At 51.4% G+C, this 18,097-nt stretch overlaps 1 protein-coding gene across 2 annotated transcripts; it reads right to left on the reverse strand.

Annotated features, from left to right (window-relative positions):
• Nucleotides 1–6,658: 6,658 nt before the first annotated feature.
• Nucleotides 6,659–17,206, reverse strand: LOC126493590 (keratin, type II cytoskeletal 72). Of its 2 annotated transcripts, XM_050130607.1 has the most exons (9): nt 16,086–17,206; nt 14,767–14,981; nt 12,907–12,967; nt 12,429–12,524; nt 11,764–11,928; nt 10,343–10,468; nt 7,909–8,129; nt 7,365–7,399; nt 6,659–6,849 (listed from the first exon to the last, which is right to left on the reverse strand). In XM_050130607.1, the coding sequence occupies exons 1-9, from the start codon at nt 16,536–16,538 to the stop codon at nt 6,659–6,661; spliced, it is 1,563 nt and encodes a 520-aa protein (XP_049986564.1). In that variant the 5' UTR covers nt 16,539–17,206. The 2 variants fall into 2 exon arrangements, with proteins under 2 accessions (XP_049986564.1, XP_049986565.1); XM_050130608.1 differs by lacking the exon at nt 10,343–10,468.
• Nucleotides 17,207–18,097: the final 891 nt, after the last annotated feature.

The following is an 18,097-nucleotide window of genomic DNA, read 5'->3' on the forward strand; positions in this document are numbered from 1 at the left end:
CACCAGAGAAAAGTAGAAAGGAACATCAAATGGGACAGCATAACAGCCCCAAGGGAATGAAGCTGAGGTCACGTCTGTCTGCTTTGCAGGGGGTAACGAAGGTCATGTTCCTCTAACCCCTTGATCTGTCTCTGTACCCAAACAGCCACTCTGGGAAGATTCTGAGATCAAGGTCATTCTTGGAGAGAGGGTCTGGCGCTCAGTCTCTCATTGTCCCATACCAGACCAGTGCAGTGCCGAAACCCAGCCCCGCTGCCTATCCTCAGCACAGAGAGCCCTGCTTCCGCCCTCTAGACCCCTAGTTGGGCAGCTTCCTCCTGTTGTTGCCTTGCTCCCTCTCCAAGCTCATCACCTTCCTAACACGAGATCCTTTAGCTGCTGTAGATTCAATCCCATGGCCAAAGGTGCATGTTCCAGGGAGGCGTGATCTGGGCTCTTGAGCCAGGTGCTAAGTTAGAGAGGGAGTGGCCGAGGGGGCAGTGAGTGGGAACCCTGGGTACAGATCAGATGAGAAGACTGGGACTGTTCTGTAAAGTAAAACTACCTAGTTGAGCCAAGAGCGAGACACCGTGCAGGAGCCTGGACTTCAGGGCTGTCTCCTGGGAAGGCCTCGGTGCTAATCATCTGAACATCAACACTCTGTTGCAGAGCAAGGCCTTTGACTCCTGGTGGCAGTGGGTATAAAGAAAGGTGTCTTTCTCATGCTCCCCCCTCCAAAGGGCATTGTAGGAAGTTCCGAGAGACCAGCAGTGTAAAAGGAGGGGCTGCTAGGCTTCAGGTCACAGCTACGTTTCCAAGGTGCACTAAATGGGGACATACCACAAAACGTGTTGACCCTCTCGTGGTTATGAGAAGTAGGAATCTTGACCATGATGACCACTTGAATGCACATCCAAGCTCACTAGGGCTCTGGCTCAGGAGTCTTGCCCCCACTCAGCGACTGTGGAATCATTTTTATTTTCCCAGTCTGGATATCCTTTAGCTTCAGAAAATCCTGCCCCGGGTCTCTCTAAGGTCCTCCTAGTTGTTTCTTCCTCCCATGCGTGCTCCTACATCCATGGCCTTAACTACTGGTGTAGACCCTCGGTCTCTGTTACAGATGAAGTGCTCTTCCCTCCTCTAAAAGGAAAGCTCCCCGCGGCCTGCACAGCCCCACCCACCGCCTGCCCGGCCATCACAGGCATTTTCTCCCTTGCTCACATGCTCTCAGGAATGTCCAGGGCAAGTGTAGTCTTGCTCTGAGAAAGATGAGATTTCTTCCCCTCGCTTGTTCCAAAATACCACGGGGGGGGGCCCACTCAGGCACTGGCTCATCCTTCTCTTTGTCCCACAATCCCTCCACCCTCAGTCCCTCGGAGACATGTGTGTAAGATCCCTTCTTACTCTGGCCTTCATAAAGAAGCTTTGGTATGATTCTTTTTCAGAGAACAAAAGGGCTGGGGGAGGGAGCAGCCTTGATCTTTTGATCATGTCTGGGAAGTCTGATGCCTGAGCCACCTCTTCCTTCGCCCATTTGCAGAGTAAACAAGCCCGGCTCTGCTGCGGGCTGTAATTAAGCCAGCTCATCACTAATGACATGCTCTCTATCTCCCACCATCCCTGTCCAAACAGGAAGGAGAAGTTCGCCCCATCTCATCCCTAGGGAGGTGCTGGAGTGGTGGGCCAGGCCTGTGGTGACACGTGCCTCAGGTGTGGAGGGAAAGGCCAGCCCCCTTTCTTTACCAACATTATAATGGAGCTTGCCAGACTTGGAGATAGAATCGGGAAGTGGATGGGAGCTGGGGAGACACCCCCGGGTAGGCCCAAGGTACAGGGCACCAGATAAACACATGACAAGGTGAGAACTGGGAGGAAAAACACAAAAGTAAGATATCAAGGAAAAACTAAGGGTGTTGCAAGAGATCAGGTCTGAAAAGGCCTGCTCAGGGAAGCTGAGACTGAAGATGGGGGCTGCACACAGAGGCTGGCAACAGAAGGTGAACCAAGCCCTCAGAGTTTATAAACACTGACATCTGCCCAGAAGGGTACTGAAGGGACGGACAGTCCACCTGCTGACTTCAGGAAATCCCCTGTCTCTGTACAGTGAGAGACCCGAGCCCATCCCCACAGGAGAAAACTGGTCATAGAATTAGAGGCTGGAGCAGGTAGTGCTTGAGGTCACTAGATGCTGGCAACTGGAACCCGGGGCCACATCAACTCCTCCAATTGTAAGCTGAAAAATCCTGCCCACTCTTCCAATGGCAGTGGCAGAGGAGGCAGATAACCAGGGAACTAAGTCTTCCCTTCCCTGGAGATAGGGGTCCCAAGGAGGCAAGTGACGATTTGGGACTGGCTAAGAGTTGTGACGCCCACTGCCAGATCAGAAAGCAGCTTGTAAAATGAGTCAGGACGTAGCTGAGCTGAGTGGGGAGAACGGCACCCACCAGGGACTGGGGAGTGAGAGACAGTGAACCCCAGGAGGAATCCACCCCAGTTCTTCTCCGAATAGTGAAGAGCAGAGGAAGGACAGTGCCTGGAGGAGCCAGGAGCCCTGGGAAGAAGCTTCTGGGGCCAAGGAGAATGCAGTGGGACTGGGACAGATGGAGCAGGGACTGGAGTGAAACTGGCCTGGTGAGCACACCTTGGTGAAACACGGAACTACTGCTTGCCCGAGGCTTGCCAGGCACTAGTTACTCTTTGAACATTTGAACTCATTTCACTCTCTCACCAATTCTTTCTCTTTTTTTCCACTGCAAAAGTGAAGAAAGAAGCAAACAAAAAGCCTGCAGACTGAGCTGCTCATGTCAGTCATTAGTAGCCAAAGTAACAAACGCCAGGCAGGCATGAAATTCACTGCCGGCTGCAGTGTGCCCTTTCCACCTGAATGGCGCTCCTGCCCCCTCTAGACCGGAACGCTGCAGTTCAGGGCCTCCGCTGGCTTTCTTCTAGCACTTGGTGCTTCATCTGTAGGTCCAGCTAGAAGGACCTGGAACCCCAAAGATCCAGATCTAAAATACCACGCCTTGGGGGAATGGATGGTGGGAGGCAAAAAGAAGGGTTTGGGCCGTGAATCTCCTGAGGGGGGTCCACCTCAACCCAGGCTATGGGATGGATGTCTCAGCAGGCAGGAGGAGTTAGGGCGCACCCTCAGCTATGGAGGTGCTGGAAACAGCTGCCAAATCAGAGTATGAAGATGACAGGCAATGCAAAGGAAATCCAGTGAGTCCTGGAGACCTACAAAATCTTTACAAAGCTCCCTCTTAGCCTTCCTTTACATACCCCTCCAGGAAGCCTTCCAAGATTGTCTATGTGCACCTCTGCTGTGCACTGGCTGTGCCTTGTTAGTACTGCTATTCCCGATTTATCTGCTCTGAGAAACAGTTGTTCAAAGACTGCTCTTGTAGCCAGGGCTGGAGCTGGCATGCAGTGCCAGAGGGGCTTGGAGGAGGGGATGCTGCTGAGTGACAGGCCTCCCACACTCCCAGGACCTCTGACACAGCACCAAGGTTCTCAGGCACCTGTTGATGAGAAGCTGTGTGAAGGAACAGCTAACTAGCTAAAGGTGAGGAGGTTCGGAAAGAGGGAACTGCCTCCTTCTCCATCTGTGAGAGGAGAAGGAGGGAGGAGGAGGGGAGACAGGAGACAGGGCCCTGGCAACTCAGAGTTTGGGACCAGTCTAGGCAGGCCAGGGAGTCAAGCAGCCCCTCCTCCTGAGAGGCCCAGGCCTGATCCAGGATTATCCCCCAGCTTCGCTGTAGTCTTTTCTCAGGGACACAGTAGGTGCAGTACCAGGATCTGCTGGCAGAGGGCAGTGTGTGCACAGATAAGAGGTACTGGAAGGGTTTGTACCTCCTTGATGGATACTAATGAATGCTCTTGAGGAGACCGACACAATGTTTCACAGCCCACAGTCCAGATCCACCAGGTACCGCTGCCATACTCCTGGGGGCTGAACCAACCAATACACATCGTACAAACACAGAGAGCCCCCACAAACTCAAGTATAATCCTGTAGACAGGATGTGGTGCTGAGAATCTGGAATCGCAGCATTCTGGGAGCAGAGACAGGAGGATCATGGCAAGTCAAAGGCCAGCTACATAGGGTGTTCCAAACTGGACAGTGTCACTCAGCAAAACTCTTTCCAGACGAAGTTACCAACCAGTCAGATCCTGCAATAACACATTGCATATTCAGGTCAGCAAGCAGCAAGACTATATGTCCAGGTCCCATAGTGGGAAAACAAGGCTGAGAAACTCCTGTCGCTTTATAATGCTCTAGCTACCAAAGCACAGGGTAGGACTGAGTGTTCACAGTAAGGCTGCCACACACACATCTACAGTACTGCCACCTGTAAAACGCTGCAGCTCACACACTTATGAGCCACAGCAATGCTTGACAAGATGACAGATGGATGTTTCTGGTTTCTGTGTGGGTACACTGTGTGCTGTTGCACCCCAGAAACAGCTGTGTGCAGCTGTGTCTAGCACAGCTCTTTGTGGGGTCCACTGGCCATGAAACAAGGGTTTAGCTGCACTGTCCAGGTGGGTGTAAGCACACTCTGATGTTTGCACAGTGACGTAATTACCTAGCAACACTTTCTCTAAAAAGTGTCTTCATTACACAATGCACAGCTGAGATCATAACAGCAGTGGGGTGTCCTCTGCGGCGAGATCTCTGCTAAGTATGGCTGTGTAGGAAGTAGGAGCACAGAACCTCACTGGGCTTTGATGTCCACCGGTGCTCCTCCTCGCTATGTGATTCCTGTGAGCTACACTACTTCCCTAGAAAATGCTCCAGTAGGGCTGAAATGAGTTACTGGTATACAGAAAGAAAAAGGCCAGTTAAGGGTAAGCCCATTTTTCAAGGACACGGGTTTGCACTGGACCACAACTGACAATTAAAAGGACCAAAGTTCAAAGGCCTGAGCATGAAGAGCCTGGCCTGCTAAGTGATAGCTGATGGACAAGGGAGGGTGGGGCACACAGGAGAAGACGGGTCATAGGCACCCCGAATGCCACCCTTCAACAAGACAGGCCTGCCCATGAGAACTATGTTCAAATCAGTTGGCTAACCACCCGAGAAACAAGCATTCTTGCAGAAGTACAGGTGCCTATGAAGATCACCCAAACTGCTCATCTTTCTAGGCATTGATGACATGTCACACACTGCCTTGTTGGTACTGGATTTTCCTGTCCCCAGTAGACTGTGAGCCCCGCCGTTCTCTGCTTATGCTATTTGCTTTGATGTCCCCAGTGCCCAGACAATGGCTCACTCAATACTTGTTACGTAAGCCACCACGGTTTTGTGCACACAATGGGAACAGATACATCCAGAAGCTTCCACAAGCACAAGCTAGAATAAAGTGGGGCCACTTTGGGGGAGAAAGGACAACTCTAGACAGAGCAAGAGAAACATCAGGGTGTTAAAGATGCTGAGTGACAAGCCTTGCTAAGGCTCTGGTGGTCCTATGTATCCACGTGGCCGGAGGGGGGTGTATCACACATCTCATACATGACAACATGGGAAACGTTGAGCACTCCCTGCAGCCACAGCAGTGATCAATCTCAACTGTTTAAAGGATCAGTTGCACCTGATGCCCACCTGGCTGGAACCAGATGGCACAGACCATGTGTAGTTGCTTGTCCAGGGTAGAGCAAGAGTCAGATCCCCCCAAAAGTTAGGCCAGTGGTAAGACTGACATTCGGGCAAGACAGAGACACTGAAAACCAAAGGGACATGTTTGTACATGCTTGTTCCCACTTATTTCATACCGAAATTTGATTCCACAGTGGGATCTTTGGGATTTGACTGAGTCTTGGAGACACTGCCCTATGCTTGGACTAATGGCTTTCTTTGGAGACTAGATTAAGTGTCTCTAGAACAGGTTATGAAGTGGGCCTGACATCTCCCCTTGCTTGTCCTTGAACACAGGCTCCCCCTGTACACTCCAACTTCCCCTGACTGCATTTTCACGATGCTGTGACCCAGCACAAGGCCATCACCAGAGAGAAGGCTGGTGCCCAGGGTAGGTATAATCTTTAAGGCCTATGTGACCTACCTCTACCAACCAAGTCCCATCTTCTAAAGACCCCACAGACCTCAAAACAATGCCACAAGCTGGGGACCAGTTACTCACAGCATGAGCTTATGGGTTGGCATTCCCAGTTCAAACCATAACACCCAATCTAAAGTATTCCTGGTCAATCATTTATTGCAAGAGATATAGAAAATTAGACAGAATCCTCATCAAAGGACAAAGAGGGATGGTCCCTTGACAGCAAAGGCTGAAGAAGACACAGAGCAGGGGGCTTGCTGTTGGCTGAAGGGAAATTTCTTGGGTCTGTGCTTCATCTCTACATGTGAGTCAGCCACAGTAAATGGGAGTGGGAGAGAGGCCATGAGAGAGCCCATGACAGGCCCTCCCGCACCAGACAGGGAGAGAGGCCATGAGAGAGCCCATGACAGGCCCTCCCGCACCAGACAGGGAGAGAGACCACTGAGAGAGCCCTTGACTGGCCTTCCCACACCAGACAGTTTCCTGCACTGAAGAAAACAGGGCTGAGGGATGGGTTGGGATTTCAGTGATAGAGAAAACACTTCCCAACTTGGAAAGGGACCCGAGGAAAAAGCAGGAGAAGAATGAGGCCCACAGCCTCGTCACGGCACTCCCCCCGTCTGTCATCTGGAGGCCTTTTTGGTTGCACAGCTGCTGCCTGCGGCTTTGGCTGAGGGATCCTTGAGTTCGCTGCCGCAGCTGCCTTTGGTCTTGACCTCCAGGGCCAGAGGTCTGTAGTTGTAACTGCTCGAGGAGCCGAAGTCCACACTGAAGCCAGCACCTCCTGGTCCCGCATTGGTACTGCTTATGACAGCTGGAAAGGATGACAGGAGACCCTGCCCCGTTAGTCTACACCCTGGTCAGAGCCCTTCGTGACGGAGACACTCTGGCCACTCCCTTGCTTGCTCCCTCTTCCTCTTAGTTTACCAAGGTATCTTTGGAAGCACCAATCATAGCCATTGCTTCACTTTATCTGCACGTAACCCCGAATATCCAATCTTTTTTGCAAGTGGTCTGTATATCAGCAGAAGTATGGGGAGGAGGATGGCCACGCCTTCTGGGCTCAGGGGAAGAGCTGCCAGCAAGCATCACTTGCAGCCCACTTCCAGAACGTTGCTGTTAAGAACTACCAGGCTGCTTTCTTTCCTATTCCAGCATCGTTCTCCAGCCACTGCCTCTCACTGAAGCTAGACACCTCTACCTTTCTATCCTTAACCTCATCCTCATCCCACTCCCTGGATTCCAATCTATCCTTTGTGCCATGGAATCAGAGCTACGTAGGCTCCTGAAAAGGTAACCAAGGACAGACCAAGACATGCAGATACTCACAAAGGCTCACGAAATTTGGGTAGTCACCAGCCATCCTATATAGAGAGAACAGACAGGTAAGCCCACCATAACAATCACCCCATCTACTCACGGGGTCACCTCTGAGATTAAGTCTCTCCCATCAGAGCAAGCCCCAACCCCAGCCCGTTCCTGAGCTGCTTCTGAGGGGCACTCTGCTCTCTGGTGTGACGGTAGGGAGACCGGTCCCATGCCCTCACTGAGGCTCAGGCTTTGCCACAGTGACTTCAAACTTGGATGACCCTGAGAGTTCTTGCCCCGCTCCCATTCGAGAACCATGAAGAGTCAGGGGACACTTTCTAATATTAGTGGCATTGGCACTTGATCTCCCATGGCCTTTTAGGGGTTTTACAAGTCAGTCCTTCTTGCTGTATAATTTGTGTCTCCCCTAGCACAAGGCAAGCACATTTGTTTGTTGTGTGGTTTCACTTCTCTAGGCCCCAAACACAGCCCAGTTGTCTTTGGCTTCCTTTTAAAGCCAAGTTTCTCTGACAAGATGACTGTTGCTCAGAACTGCTCTGCTCACCTGCTCTCCTCGCCCTCCAGCAGCTTGCGGTAGGTGGCGATCTCCATGTCCAGGGCCAACTTGACATTCATGAGCTCATGGTGTTCCCTCATCATCCGGGCCAGCTCCTCCTTGGCCTGCTGCAGGGCACCCTCCAGCTGGTCCAGCTTGGCTCGGGCATCCTTGAGGGCACAGTCACCTCTCTGTTCAGCGTCAGCGATGGCCGTCTCCAGGTTGGAGCACTGAAGAACAGACAGATTGAGCACTTTGGATCAGCCCTCCTCTCCTGACGCTGACTGGTAACAAATGTTTCAGGATCTCGCTGGACGGTCACTGGAGGTTGAATCTATCTTGCTGTGACTCCAGGCACCTCACCCCCTCTACCCCCACCACCCATGCCTCAGCCTCTAAACGTAAGCATCTTTCCCTAAGAGGAGGACATAGAGAAGGTGGGCTCTCTGGGTATGAGCCCCTGGCTCTGCCCACTTGATTTGAAACCATCAGCTGTTAGATTTTAAAGACAGTCTGGATGAAAGTCTCCCCATGGCTACAGTTCAGCAGTGCCCATAAATCCCGAGGAAGAAATGGTATCTCATAAGTTACTCTAGGCAAAGTATCTGCCTACTAAATCTACCACAACTGCAGCCTACCCTGCCCACTCTGCAGAGACTCTTACGAAGGGGTAAGAACAGGCTTCAGAGAGGCATTTGCATGACTGGCAGGCTCTGCAGATGGTGAACACTATGAGTTAGGAATCTTATTGGGGTCAGGGTTGGGTGTTTACATGTGTAAGGGCTCTGGGGGCTTCTTGAGTCTTTTAGTTTGAATGTGTTTTGGTCATTCTGCTAAGGCTTTGGTAGGATCTAAATTTCAGCCTATTCTTTTTGGGGTGCCACCTTCCTATCGAAGTTTGCTTCATTATGAAGAAGAAATAGCAGGTCCTGACTCCAAAAGGACCTAGATTTTTCCTAAGCTGTCACCTCCTCTGATTAGCAGCCCACAGATCTGCTGACACCCACAGAATTTTAATGAGTGGCTCAGCCTGGAGGAGACTCCCAGGACCAAGCGGCCTCACCATGGGAAATCATAGCTCATCCTCAGGACCAGAGAGGCCCAGTCAGGCAGGAGGGTGACATGAATTTGGTCAAACTGCCCTCTGCTCTTTGGCAGGGTAAACTGGGGAATGCCAAAAGCCTGGGTCTTATGAAGGGCTGAGTTGGAAGGACATGAGATCTGCAGATCCTTTCAAACACCACAAACACTGAGAGACTCGGTGGGCATCTTCCTCAGTGGAAGGGAGAGAAGGCAAGATGAGCCCCTTGGCTAGGAGTCTTAGAGGATACAACATGAAATGAATATCACGGGGGTCCCCACAGAGGCATCTTCCGTGACAGCTGAACACAGTGGCAAACGGATCTAAAAAGTGACAGTAGTGAAAACAATCCCACACCCTCACTGGGGCCCAGGCTTCACCACAGTGGCTTTGAACTAAGATGGCTCTGGGAATCTTGCCCAGCTGTGAACATACAGAATTGCAGCAAGTAGATGCCAGGCTCTTACTGAAAGTACCTTTAACATTGCATTTTCACGCATGTCTATCAGTCTGAAATAAAAATCCATAAGTTATTATTTCATCCAGGGATCATAAACAAAATGAACACAGGACTTGTGTGTGTGTGTGCACATGCATGCATGTTCACACTCATGTACAGACTAAAGAAGTGGAGGATGGGGAAAATCTGACCTGCCTGAGAGGCAGGGGCTCTCAAATGCCTGACTGGTTTCCGTACCCACAAATGATGGTTTCAGAATCACAGGCATGGCACCAGTGAAATTTCCATCAAATGCTAGCAGGGAGGAGGACAGTGGGTGCAGTTCCCACCTCAGGACACCATGAGGCAGGCCATAGCTATGCAGAGCTCTGGGCTAAGACCAAGGCAGAAGGTCGCTGCCTCCCTCCCCATTCCATCTAAAGCTGACCACAGGTGACACTTCCTATAGCAATGCTGGAACCTAAGAGTGCCATTCCATCTAAAGCTGACCACAGGTGACACTTCCTATAGCAATGCTGGAACCTAAGAGTGGCATCCATGGCCCACCGCAGCCACCGTCTGGCTTAGAAGTTGACCGCCATCTCCTACCCCTTGGCATCTCTGCTCCAAGCTACCCTTGCCTGTTGCTCCAGGTAGGCAGGCCCCTCCCTATACTAGAGGCAACACTTTTTCCTTGACTTCCCCTCTCCCTCTGCCCTTCATCCTGGAGAACTCTCACGTCCTCATGGAACTTCCTTTGGGGCCTCACCTAACCCTAGTCCAGTGGATCCCATAGCAGCTGCAGCATGCACTATGGGTGTAGAATGCTGTGCCCGCCCACACAGCCCAGTCTGTCCCACCTGATGATGACCCCAAGATTGGTGCTGAGCAAACCCGTGTGCTGCCTCTTGCATGGAACCCACCTGTTTCTTCACGTTCCCTATCTCTGAGTGGATCCTCTGGATCAGCCTGTTGATCTCTGTAATCTCGACCTTGGTGAGTTTGAGGTCATCCCCATGCTGGCCTGCTGTGGCCTGCAGCTCCTGGATCTGAGGCAGGATTAGAAGGGAAGAGTGCAAGGTGGTTAAGGACTTACCAACTTAGGAGCACTCAGCACGAGGTGGGGTGCCCAGCAGAGGGAGTGCTCCTCAGCATGGGGTGGGGTGCTCAGCACAAGGGGAGTGCTCCTCAGCATGGGATGGGGTGCTCAGCACAGACAGAGAGGCATGCTGCTCAGCATTGAGTGGGGTACTCAGCACAGAGGGGAGTGCTCCTCAGCATGGCATGGGGTGCTCAGCACAGAGGGGAGTGCTCCTCAGTATGTAGTAGGGTGCTCAGTGCCTGTAATCTCCTGTTGAGTCAGCATAAGCACCAGCCAAGGAGGGAGAGTGACAGGCAGTGGAAAAGCAGCTACTCTACTCCTTCTACCTAAAGCAAGGTCCTACTCTAGCTTGACGTGGGATTCCCCTCTGTATGCTATGAATATGTTTTATTACCATTGGTTATTAAAGAAGCTGTTTTGGCCAATGGCTTCGTAGAGTAAAGCCAGGCAGGAAATCCGAACAGAGATACAGAGAGAAAGTAGATGGAGTCAGAGAGATGTAGCTGCCGAAGGAGAAAGATGCCAGTTGCCAGCCAGACGTTACCAGTAGATCACAGCCTAGTGGTGATACACATATTAATAGAAATTGGTTAATTTAAGATATAAGTTAGCTAAAAATATGCATAAGCTATTAGCCAAACAGTGTTGTAAGTACTACAGTTTCTGTGTGATTATTCGGTCTGAGCAGCTGGGAAACAAACAAGCAGCCTCTGCCTACACTAGCTCAGCAGGGCCCTTGGCTTCTTAAACATGATGGCTTGCTCGAGTTTGAGTTTTCTGTCCTTGTTTCACCAAAGTTGGAAACCAGAAGCAAAGCTGAGGTGTGTGGATTACTCACAGACTTATGAGTGTTGTAACTGGCATGGCCTCATCTGCCGCACAGGGTCATGGTGAGGGAAGGGACTGTGTTTGTTCCTAAGGTATACTAAGACCTTCTGACTTCCCAGACCACATGCCTATGAGGCCCAGTTCCCAAACAAAAGGGATCTCAACTAAGCTCATATATACATTCAGGCCCTCGTGTGCACATACACACTCAAAAACATATACACACAAAGAGCAAAATGGGTTTGCTCAGAGCTCTCCGCTCAGTGCAAACAAGGCTCACCTTACACTAGTACATGTTCTCTATACATCCAGGCCCACGTGTGCACATACACACTCAAAAGCACATGTACACATGCACACTGAGAACAAAACGATTGTGCTCAGAGCTCTCTGCACACTGCGCACCAGGCTCACCTTGCACTGGTACATGTTCTCTGTCTCAGTCTTGCTCTTCACAGCAATCTCCTCATACTGGGCTCGAACCTCAGTGAGGATGCTGTCCAGGTCCAGCTGCCGGTTGTTGTCCATGGACAGGATGACGGATGTATCGCTGATGTGGGACTGCATCTGAGCAATCTCCTGGTGACCAATGCGGAGTGTTAGAGCTCCCCATGAGGACAGCACTTCCCCCGACCCTCCCTGGCCAACTCTTTACCCCTCCTCAGCTGGGAGTGAGAGTGGCTACCTTCAGCTTCAGTCCCAGGTGATTAGCACCTTGTTTGTACCCCATTTGTACTCAGGTCCCCCCATTCTTCTTCAAAGAAGGCAATGCTAACCATGTCAAAACTCAAGGGAGTCACATGCCACTTTTTCCTTCCAAGACCTTCTCTCTCCAGAGACATTCCCTGAAGACCCAGGCAGGGTTCGCAAGCCTCCCTCTACTATCCCAAAGTTCCTTCATATGATGTTTCTATGCCAAGCCTGAAGGACAGTGGTCTCTGTCATCAACATCTCCTCAGAGCTAATCTGGCTCTGTGACAGCCCTCAGTATTGCCTCAGTGAATGTCAGCCACACCAGGACAAAGGCTTTCCCATTCCAGCCCCAGCAGCTCCCTGAGGGAGGCCAGTGAAGTCCTTACCCCTTCATAGAGGACCTTGAAGAATTTGATGTCATTTGTCAAAGTATCCACCTTGACCTGGAGCTCCACCTTGTTCATGTAAGCAGCGTCCACATCCTGGGGACACATATGATGATCTGGCTGCCTTCTCTAGCCTGCCCACGCTGCCCTCAGTGCCCTCCCTGCTATTTGGAGTGGAATTTCTTTAACCCTTCATTCCCTTCACCCCGTGCTTCAAGAAACTAACTCGTATGAATTCCAGGGCCACAGTAGAAATGCAGCAGAATGCTGGGGCTAGGCTTGCAGCTTCTAGGTTTGCAGATTTCTAGGTTTGCAGGTTCTAAGCACCCAAGGCTCTTCCCTTAGCAGAAGGAATGGAGACGACAGAGTCCCTAGGAACTGAGCTGCCCAAAGGGTCCCTGCCCTTGCCCTGTGCACACCCCTGTGGCAGACGGTTGGCTCTAACTTTCTCCCTCCCCCCGCTGCACCCCACCCTCACCTTCTTCAGCACCACGAACTCATTCTCCGCAGCAGTACGCCTGTTAATCTCCACCTCGTACCTGTTGGAGAGAAGAGCCTTGCTCTCGGGACAGTTCAGGTCTGCAGACTTCAACCTCCGCGTGGCTACACTGTTTACTTACTCCAGGGCAAACAGCCTCCCCGAGAAGGATTACTGCTTCAGAGAGTATTGTTTGTTCTAGCTCCCTTAGTCCATGTACATCTGCCCTGACATGATTTTCCCGAGACAGCACTGGGTTGGGGACATGAGGATCCACTGCCCTCACCTTCACAAGTGACCTCCTCCATGTTACAGGAGAAAGGTTCACCCACCCACATGCCCATCCCCATTGACGTGATGTGACACCAGTCTACCAAGCAGAAGCACGACTCTCACTTTGAAACTATGCCACCAGGTTCAGACTTCCATTTCAGGCAAAGTAAGGTCTTAGAAAAGAGTTTGGATGAGTCCAGGATGTTTTTTATGTGGATATATTGTAGATTAAGAAAGTAGCATTGTTAACTTTTTTTATTTAAAAAGCTCAAAATGGTAAAATTTTGTTATACATTAAAAGTTAGGGATCTAATGCTTGAAGACAGCTCCCTCTATATATTTAAATATAAGTAACACTTTGCAGCTCTTCATGCATCCCTAAGGTACGTCACTGGCAGCCCTTCCACCCAGATTGATGTGAGTTAGAAAGCTGAGTGATTGAAGGTGTAACTGGGGACTGGGGCTGTAGCCCAGTAGTCGCACACTGGACTAGCGTGTAGTGGCACTTGGCTACATCCCCTAATATAACTAAACAAACATAGTTAATATGCCTGGGATGCTTTCTGAGACTGCTCTGTTTGTCTAATGATGTTGGATAAACACAAAGAAAGCAGTTCATACAACACATCCCAGATTCCAGGCTGTGCTCCCTGCCCCGCCTCTGCAGCCTCTGCTCAGATCTCCACCTGAGACCCAGCCCCATCCGGACTCCATTGCTCTCAGTTAACCTGCACTCATTGCGACCATTTGGAAGCATTTCTGTAAGCCTGAGCCTATAGTCTCTCTGCGGTCAGGGCAATCGCCAGCTCTCCATGGGGGTCTCTGTGCAGAGCTCAGACTATGCTTCCGGCTGAGGGGACTGCAGAAGAGGGTGGCCAGGACGTTCAGATGTGGAAAAAGAAAAATATTTCAGCACTGAGCATCTCCACCCCTTGAAATTATGGCAGCTGGTACCTGACCCTACAAACCTGGCAACTAGAAGCAAACTTTCCAAATACCAGGTTTGTATCCTTCTGAAATTCCCCTCCTTGTTCTCAAAAACATTCTCAATTTTCCTTAAAGATGAGATTGCACGGGATATGTACACTTCAAGATGAACTAAGTTTTAAATTTTCATATTGCTTAGTTTTAAATTTTGCTCCAGGGGGAAACTGTCATAGAAAACCTTACTTAGGAAAACTCAAAAAGCCATTTGGACTAAGCAGAGGAGTTTCAGCCAGTGCTCTTTGCCCTAGCCTTCAACTTCCCTGGCTAGAAACTGGACAGGTTTCCTGGACAACACGGGGGAGCATGCTGAGTAGATGTACAATCTTTCCAACCCCATTTAGGTGTCTCTGCCTGTAGGATATGAGAGAAACACCCACGGTCTCAACCAAGGAGCTAAAGCATGGGAAGCCATCCGCGGCCGCTCCCAGCCACACCTCCGCCCCCACTCACCACCTCTGCCCCCACTCAGCACCTCCGCCCCCACTCACCACCTCCACCCCACTCAGCACCTCCGCCCCCACTCACCACCTCCACCCCACTCACCACCTCCGCCCCCACTCACCACCTCTGCCCCCACTCACCACCTCCGCCCCCACTCACCTCTTCTTGCAGTCCTCCACCACTTCCCGCATGTTCCTCAGCTCCGAGTCCAGCCTCACCCGGTCCCCGGACAGTGTCTCCAGCTGCTTCTGCAGGTTGCTGATGTAGCTCTCATGAACCGGTTCCAGGCTCCTCTTGGAGTTGTTCAGGTCCAGCTGCTGCAGCAGGGCCCACTTGGTCTCCAGCACCTGGTTCTGCTGCTCCAGGAAGCGCACCTGCAACCGAAAGGTGGTCATGGCCCACAGTTCCCTGTGCTACTGCCTTCTGAGAGTGGAACGGAGGAAATAATGGTTTATCCGAGGGACCCTTCAGCCAGGGGCGCATGGGATCTGAAATGTCAAGGGAAGACCGTCTCTGAGAATGCAATGGTGTCATCTGCCTGGCAAGTGGCCATGTGACTGGGTCAGTTTCTCTTGCTGAAGAAGCTGAGAGCTGGAGAGTGGGAGGTACGGCAACGTTCCCTTTCTCTTAGAGCTCGGATGCTACTGGTTGACTTTTCAGTTTGTTCAAAGCCAGTTCTCACATATTTCAGGATTCCCCTCATTTCCTCTGCTACTCACCAGCCATTCCCTTCTACCTGTCTCTGAGCTTAGGGCAGAAGGAAGACGCTGAAGTAGGGAGTTAGGAGCGAAAAGTCATTGACTGTTCCACCAACATGGGTTTATTTCTCATCATTCCAGGCCTTGATTCCTTCATGTAAAACCCAGAGGAGAAGCAGAGGTCTCAAGTTGATAAGAGTTGATGAGGAAACCCAGGATACAGTAATCTCTCCACAATGCCAGCTGTCATTATGTCCCTAACATGCTCATGGCCGAGCCCTCTTATAGGGGGCCAGGTGAGAGAAACCCATTTCTAGTCCCTTTCCCATTCACTAGGGTCCCTGCCACTGACCCCCAACAAAGACACTTTCTGAATTACCCATTGCTGAACACTTTATGTCTTCTCTGTAAATATCTCTAAGCCTGACTTAAATTTTTTGACCCTTTTCTCTCCCCTCTTCTGAAAATATGCCCTCCCTCCTTTTACTTCCGTGCCTTATGACACTCCCTGGTCTTCGTCCCTCTAGTGCCCCTCTTCTGGATGTGGATCTCTGGTGTCTTGTCCCACATAAAAGGATAAGGTTCCCCTTCTCTGGGTAAGTGTGCCAGGCACTGTCCTAAGTGTATTAATCCTTAGGTCCCAGTAAGAAATCATTATTGAGCCTCTTTGACAGATGCTGGAAAGGAGACTAGCCCAGTTCTCCCGCATCAGCGGCAAAGCGAACGCACCGTGGCGCTCGCCAGTGTCAATGCAGGCCTAGCAGATGCCGAAGGACATACCTTGTCGATGAAGGAGGCGAACTTGTTATTCAGGGCCTTGATTTGTTCTCGCTCCTGCGCGCGCACCTTCTGGATCTCTGGATCCAGTTCTAAATTGAGTGGGGCCAGGAGGCTCTTGTTGACGATGACCTGGGGGATGCCGCCCGGTGGGCACACTGATGGACACGTAGGGCCCAGTCCTGCACTGCCGAAGATGGTGCCCACAAAGCCTCCAGGGCGCCCACCGCTTGCCCCTCCGTGGCCCAGTGCAAAGCCGCCGCTCCGCCCGGAAGAGCTCAATGCCAGCCGCCGGCCGCCCCCCATGCAGAACAGACTCCTGCTGCCAAAAGCTGCACCCTTGACCCCGGCCCGGACTGAAGCATGGCTGCCGCTGAACCGGCCCGAGATGACAGCAGAGCAGCCACTGAAGCCCAGGCGCTCAGCTCCAGGATAGAGGGTCAACTGGCGGCTCATAGTTGGCGGTGGGCAAGGACCGGCAAAGCGGCAGCAGACAGGCCTTGGGGCACGGATGCAGCTGCACTTCTGGCCCAGCTCGCCCCTTAAATAGTCCTGCTTGGTCTGGCAGGATGGAGACAGATAATTTGTATGTTGAAAACCCCTTTTGGATCACTGGATGGGGGGAGGGGACCTCTTGGGTCCTTCATATAGGAAATTACCATTCACTTGCAAAGATTTCCGACTCTTCCACTTCACCTGTCCATGAATCCCCCTATAAAACGACCCAGAACCCTGAATTTCCTGTGCTCATCTCCTACATTATAATAATTTCACCACCTTATCTCCAGAGGCCTCTCTGCAATTATGTAGGTCATCACTACCAAGATCTTCGGGAGAAAATTCCAGAGGAGAGCTGGGGGAGAGGGCACCAAGTGGAGCAGATGTTCGGGCTGGCTCTGCTGCGGGCAGAAACTTCCCATACGTTTGACAGCCAACCTGGGTTAATTCTTCCCTCCAAGACTTCTGGGACTCAGAGCAGTGTTGGCACCAGGAACGCTGAGGATGACTTTGGAAGAAACAGGTGCCTCGAATTGAGCTCTTAGTAATGCCTCAGAGCCTATGTTCCCCTCGGGGCATCTTGGGGTGGCCAGGCAGTGTCTGGGGGAAACTGACATGGCCTCCAGTGAGTGAGTCCATCAGAGGGCATAATAACAGCCAAGCTGTTTGCCCACATCGTGCAGTGTGATGTGGTTATTGGGAGGGGTGAAGATGGTGGCGCCAGGCAGAGATGGACAGATAGAGAAGGCCAAGGGGTCCTCATGGGGGGAAGTGGGCTTCTGTGTTGTCAGAGGAGGGGCTGGGACCCAATGGGCCCTTACAAACTCCAGGCTGTGCTTCTCAAACTTTTGTTATTTCAATTCCACCCACGATTAAATTGCCTGTTTTCCCCACAACAAGAACAAGAGTTTATCAGTTCTAGCATCAAGAACAGAAAAGTGGGAAAGATGTTTAAAGCCAATTTGTGTAAGCCATTGGCTCACAAAAGTCACCTTTGTGGTCACTTTTTTTCTGAAAACTAAGACAGAGACATGAATCCCTCTTGGGCTAGGTCTCCCCTTCTGCAGATAGGGAAGAGGTAAAATGGCCTTTGCCTGCCTCCCCCTGGGGGTTCCGCTGATGGATGAATCAGGAACTCCCCACCCCTGCACTGCCTTCATTACAGATGGTGGAGAGACGCAGGTGACACATGTGACTTCAGAGACATCTGATGTGTGGGGATGTGGGCAGATCAAAGGAGGCTGAGGCCTGGGCTGGGGGGAGGGCGGTTCTGGCACCTGCCTCTGATAGCAGGCTGCTGTGTCACCTGGGCCCTGGAGGCAGCCTGTAGCATTTGGGTTTTTGATCGAGTTGCCCCTAGAGGTTGCTGTACCAAGGAAGAAATGTCTCCCTTCAAGACCAGGTCTACAGCAAAAGGTGAGTGAAGCCATTCTAAAACGATACTTGCTAATGGACCGTTCAAACTGGCTCTCCAATGCTCTGAAGCACCGTGCTTGAGAAATTAATAAGTACCATGT

Source organism: Alexandromys fortis, unplaced genomic scaffold (genome assembly GCF_014885135.2).
Source record: "Alexandromys fortis isolate MF-2015 unplaced genomic scaffold, M_Fortis_MF-2015_v1.1 scaffold_348, whole genome shotgun sequence".
Classification (NCBI taxonomy): Eukaryota; Metazoa; Chordata; class Mammalia; order Rodentia; family Cricetidae; genus Alexandromys; species Alexandromys fortis.

What these genes read in the sequence shown, in the direction of transcription:
- LOC126493590 (XM_050130607.1), bottom strand. Translation starts at nt 16,538, where the DNA reads ATGAGCCGCCAGTTGACCCTCTATCCTGGAGCTGAGCGCCTGGGCTTC. An exon ending in TCGCCTCCTTCATCGACAAG is followed by an intron (nt 14,982 to 16,085) that starts GTATGTCCTTCG and finishes TTTCGGTTGCAG; the next exon opens with GTGCGCTTCCTGGAGCAGCA. An exon ending in GTGGAGGACTGCAAGAAGAG is followed by an intron (nt 12,968 to 14,766) that starts GTGAGTGGGGGC and finishes TCTCTCCAACAG; the next exon opens with GTACGAGGTGGAGATTAACA.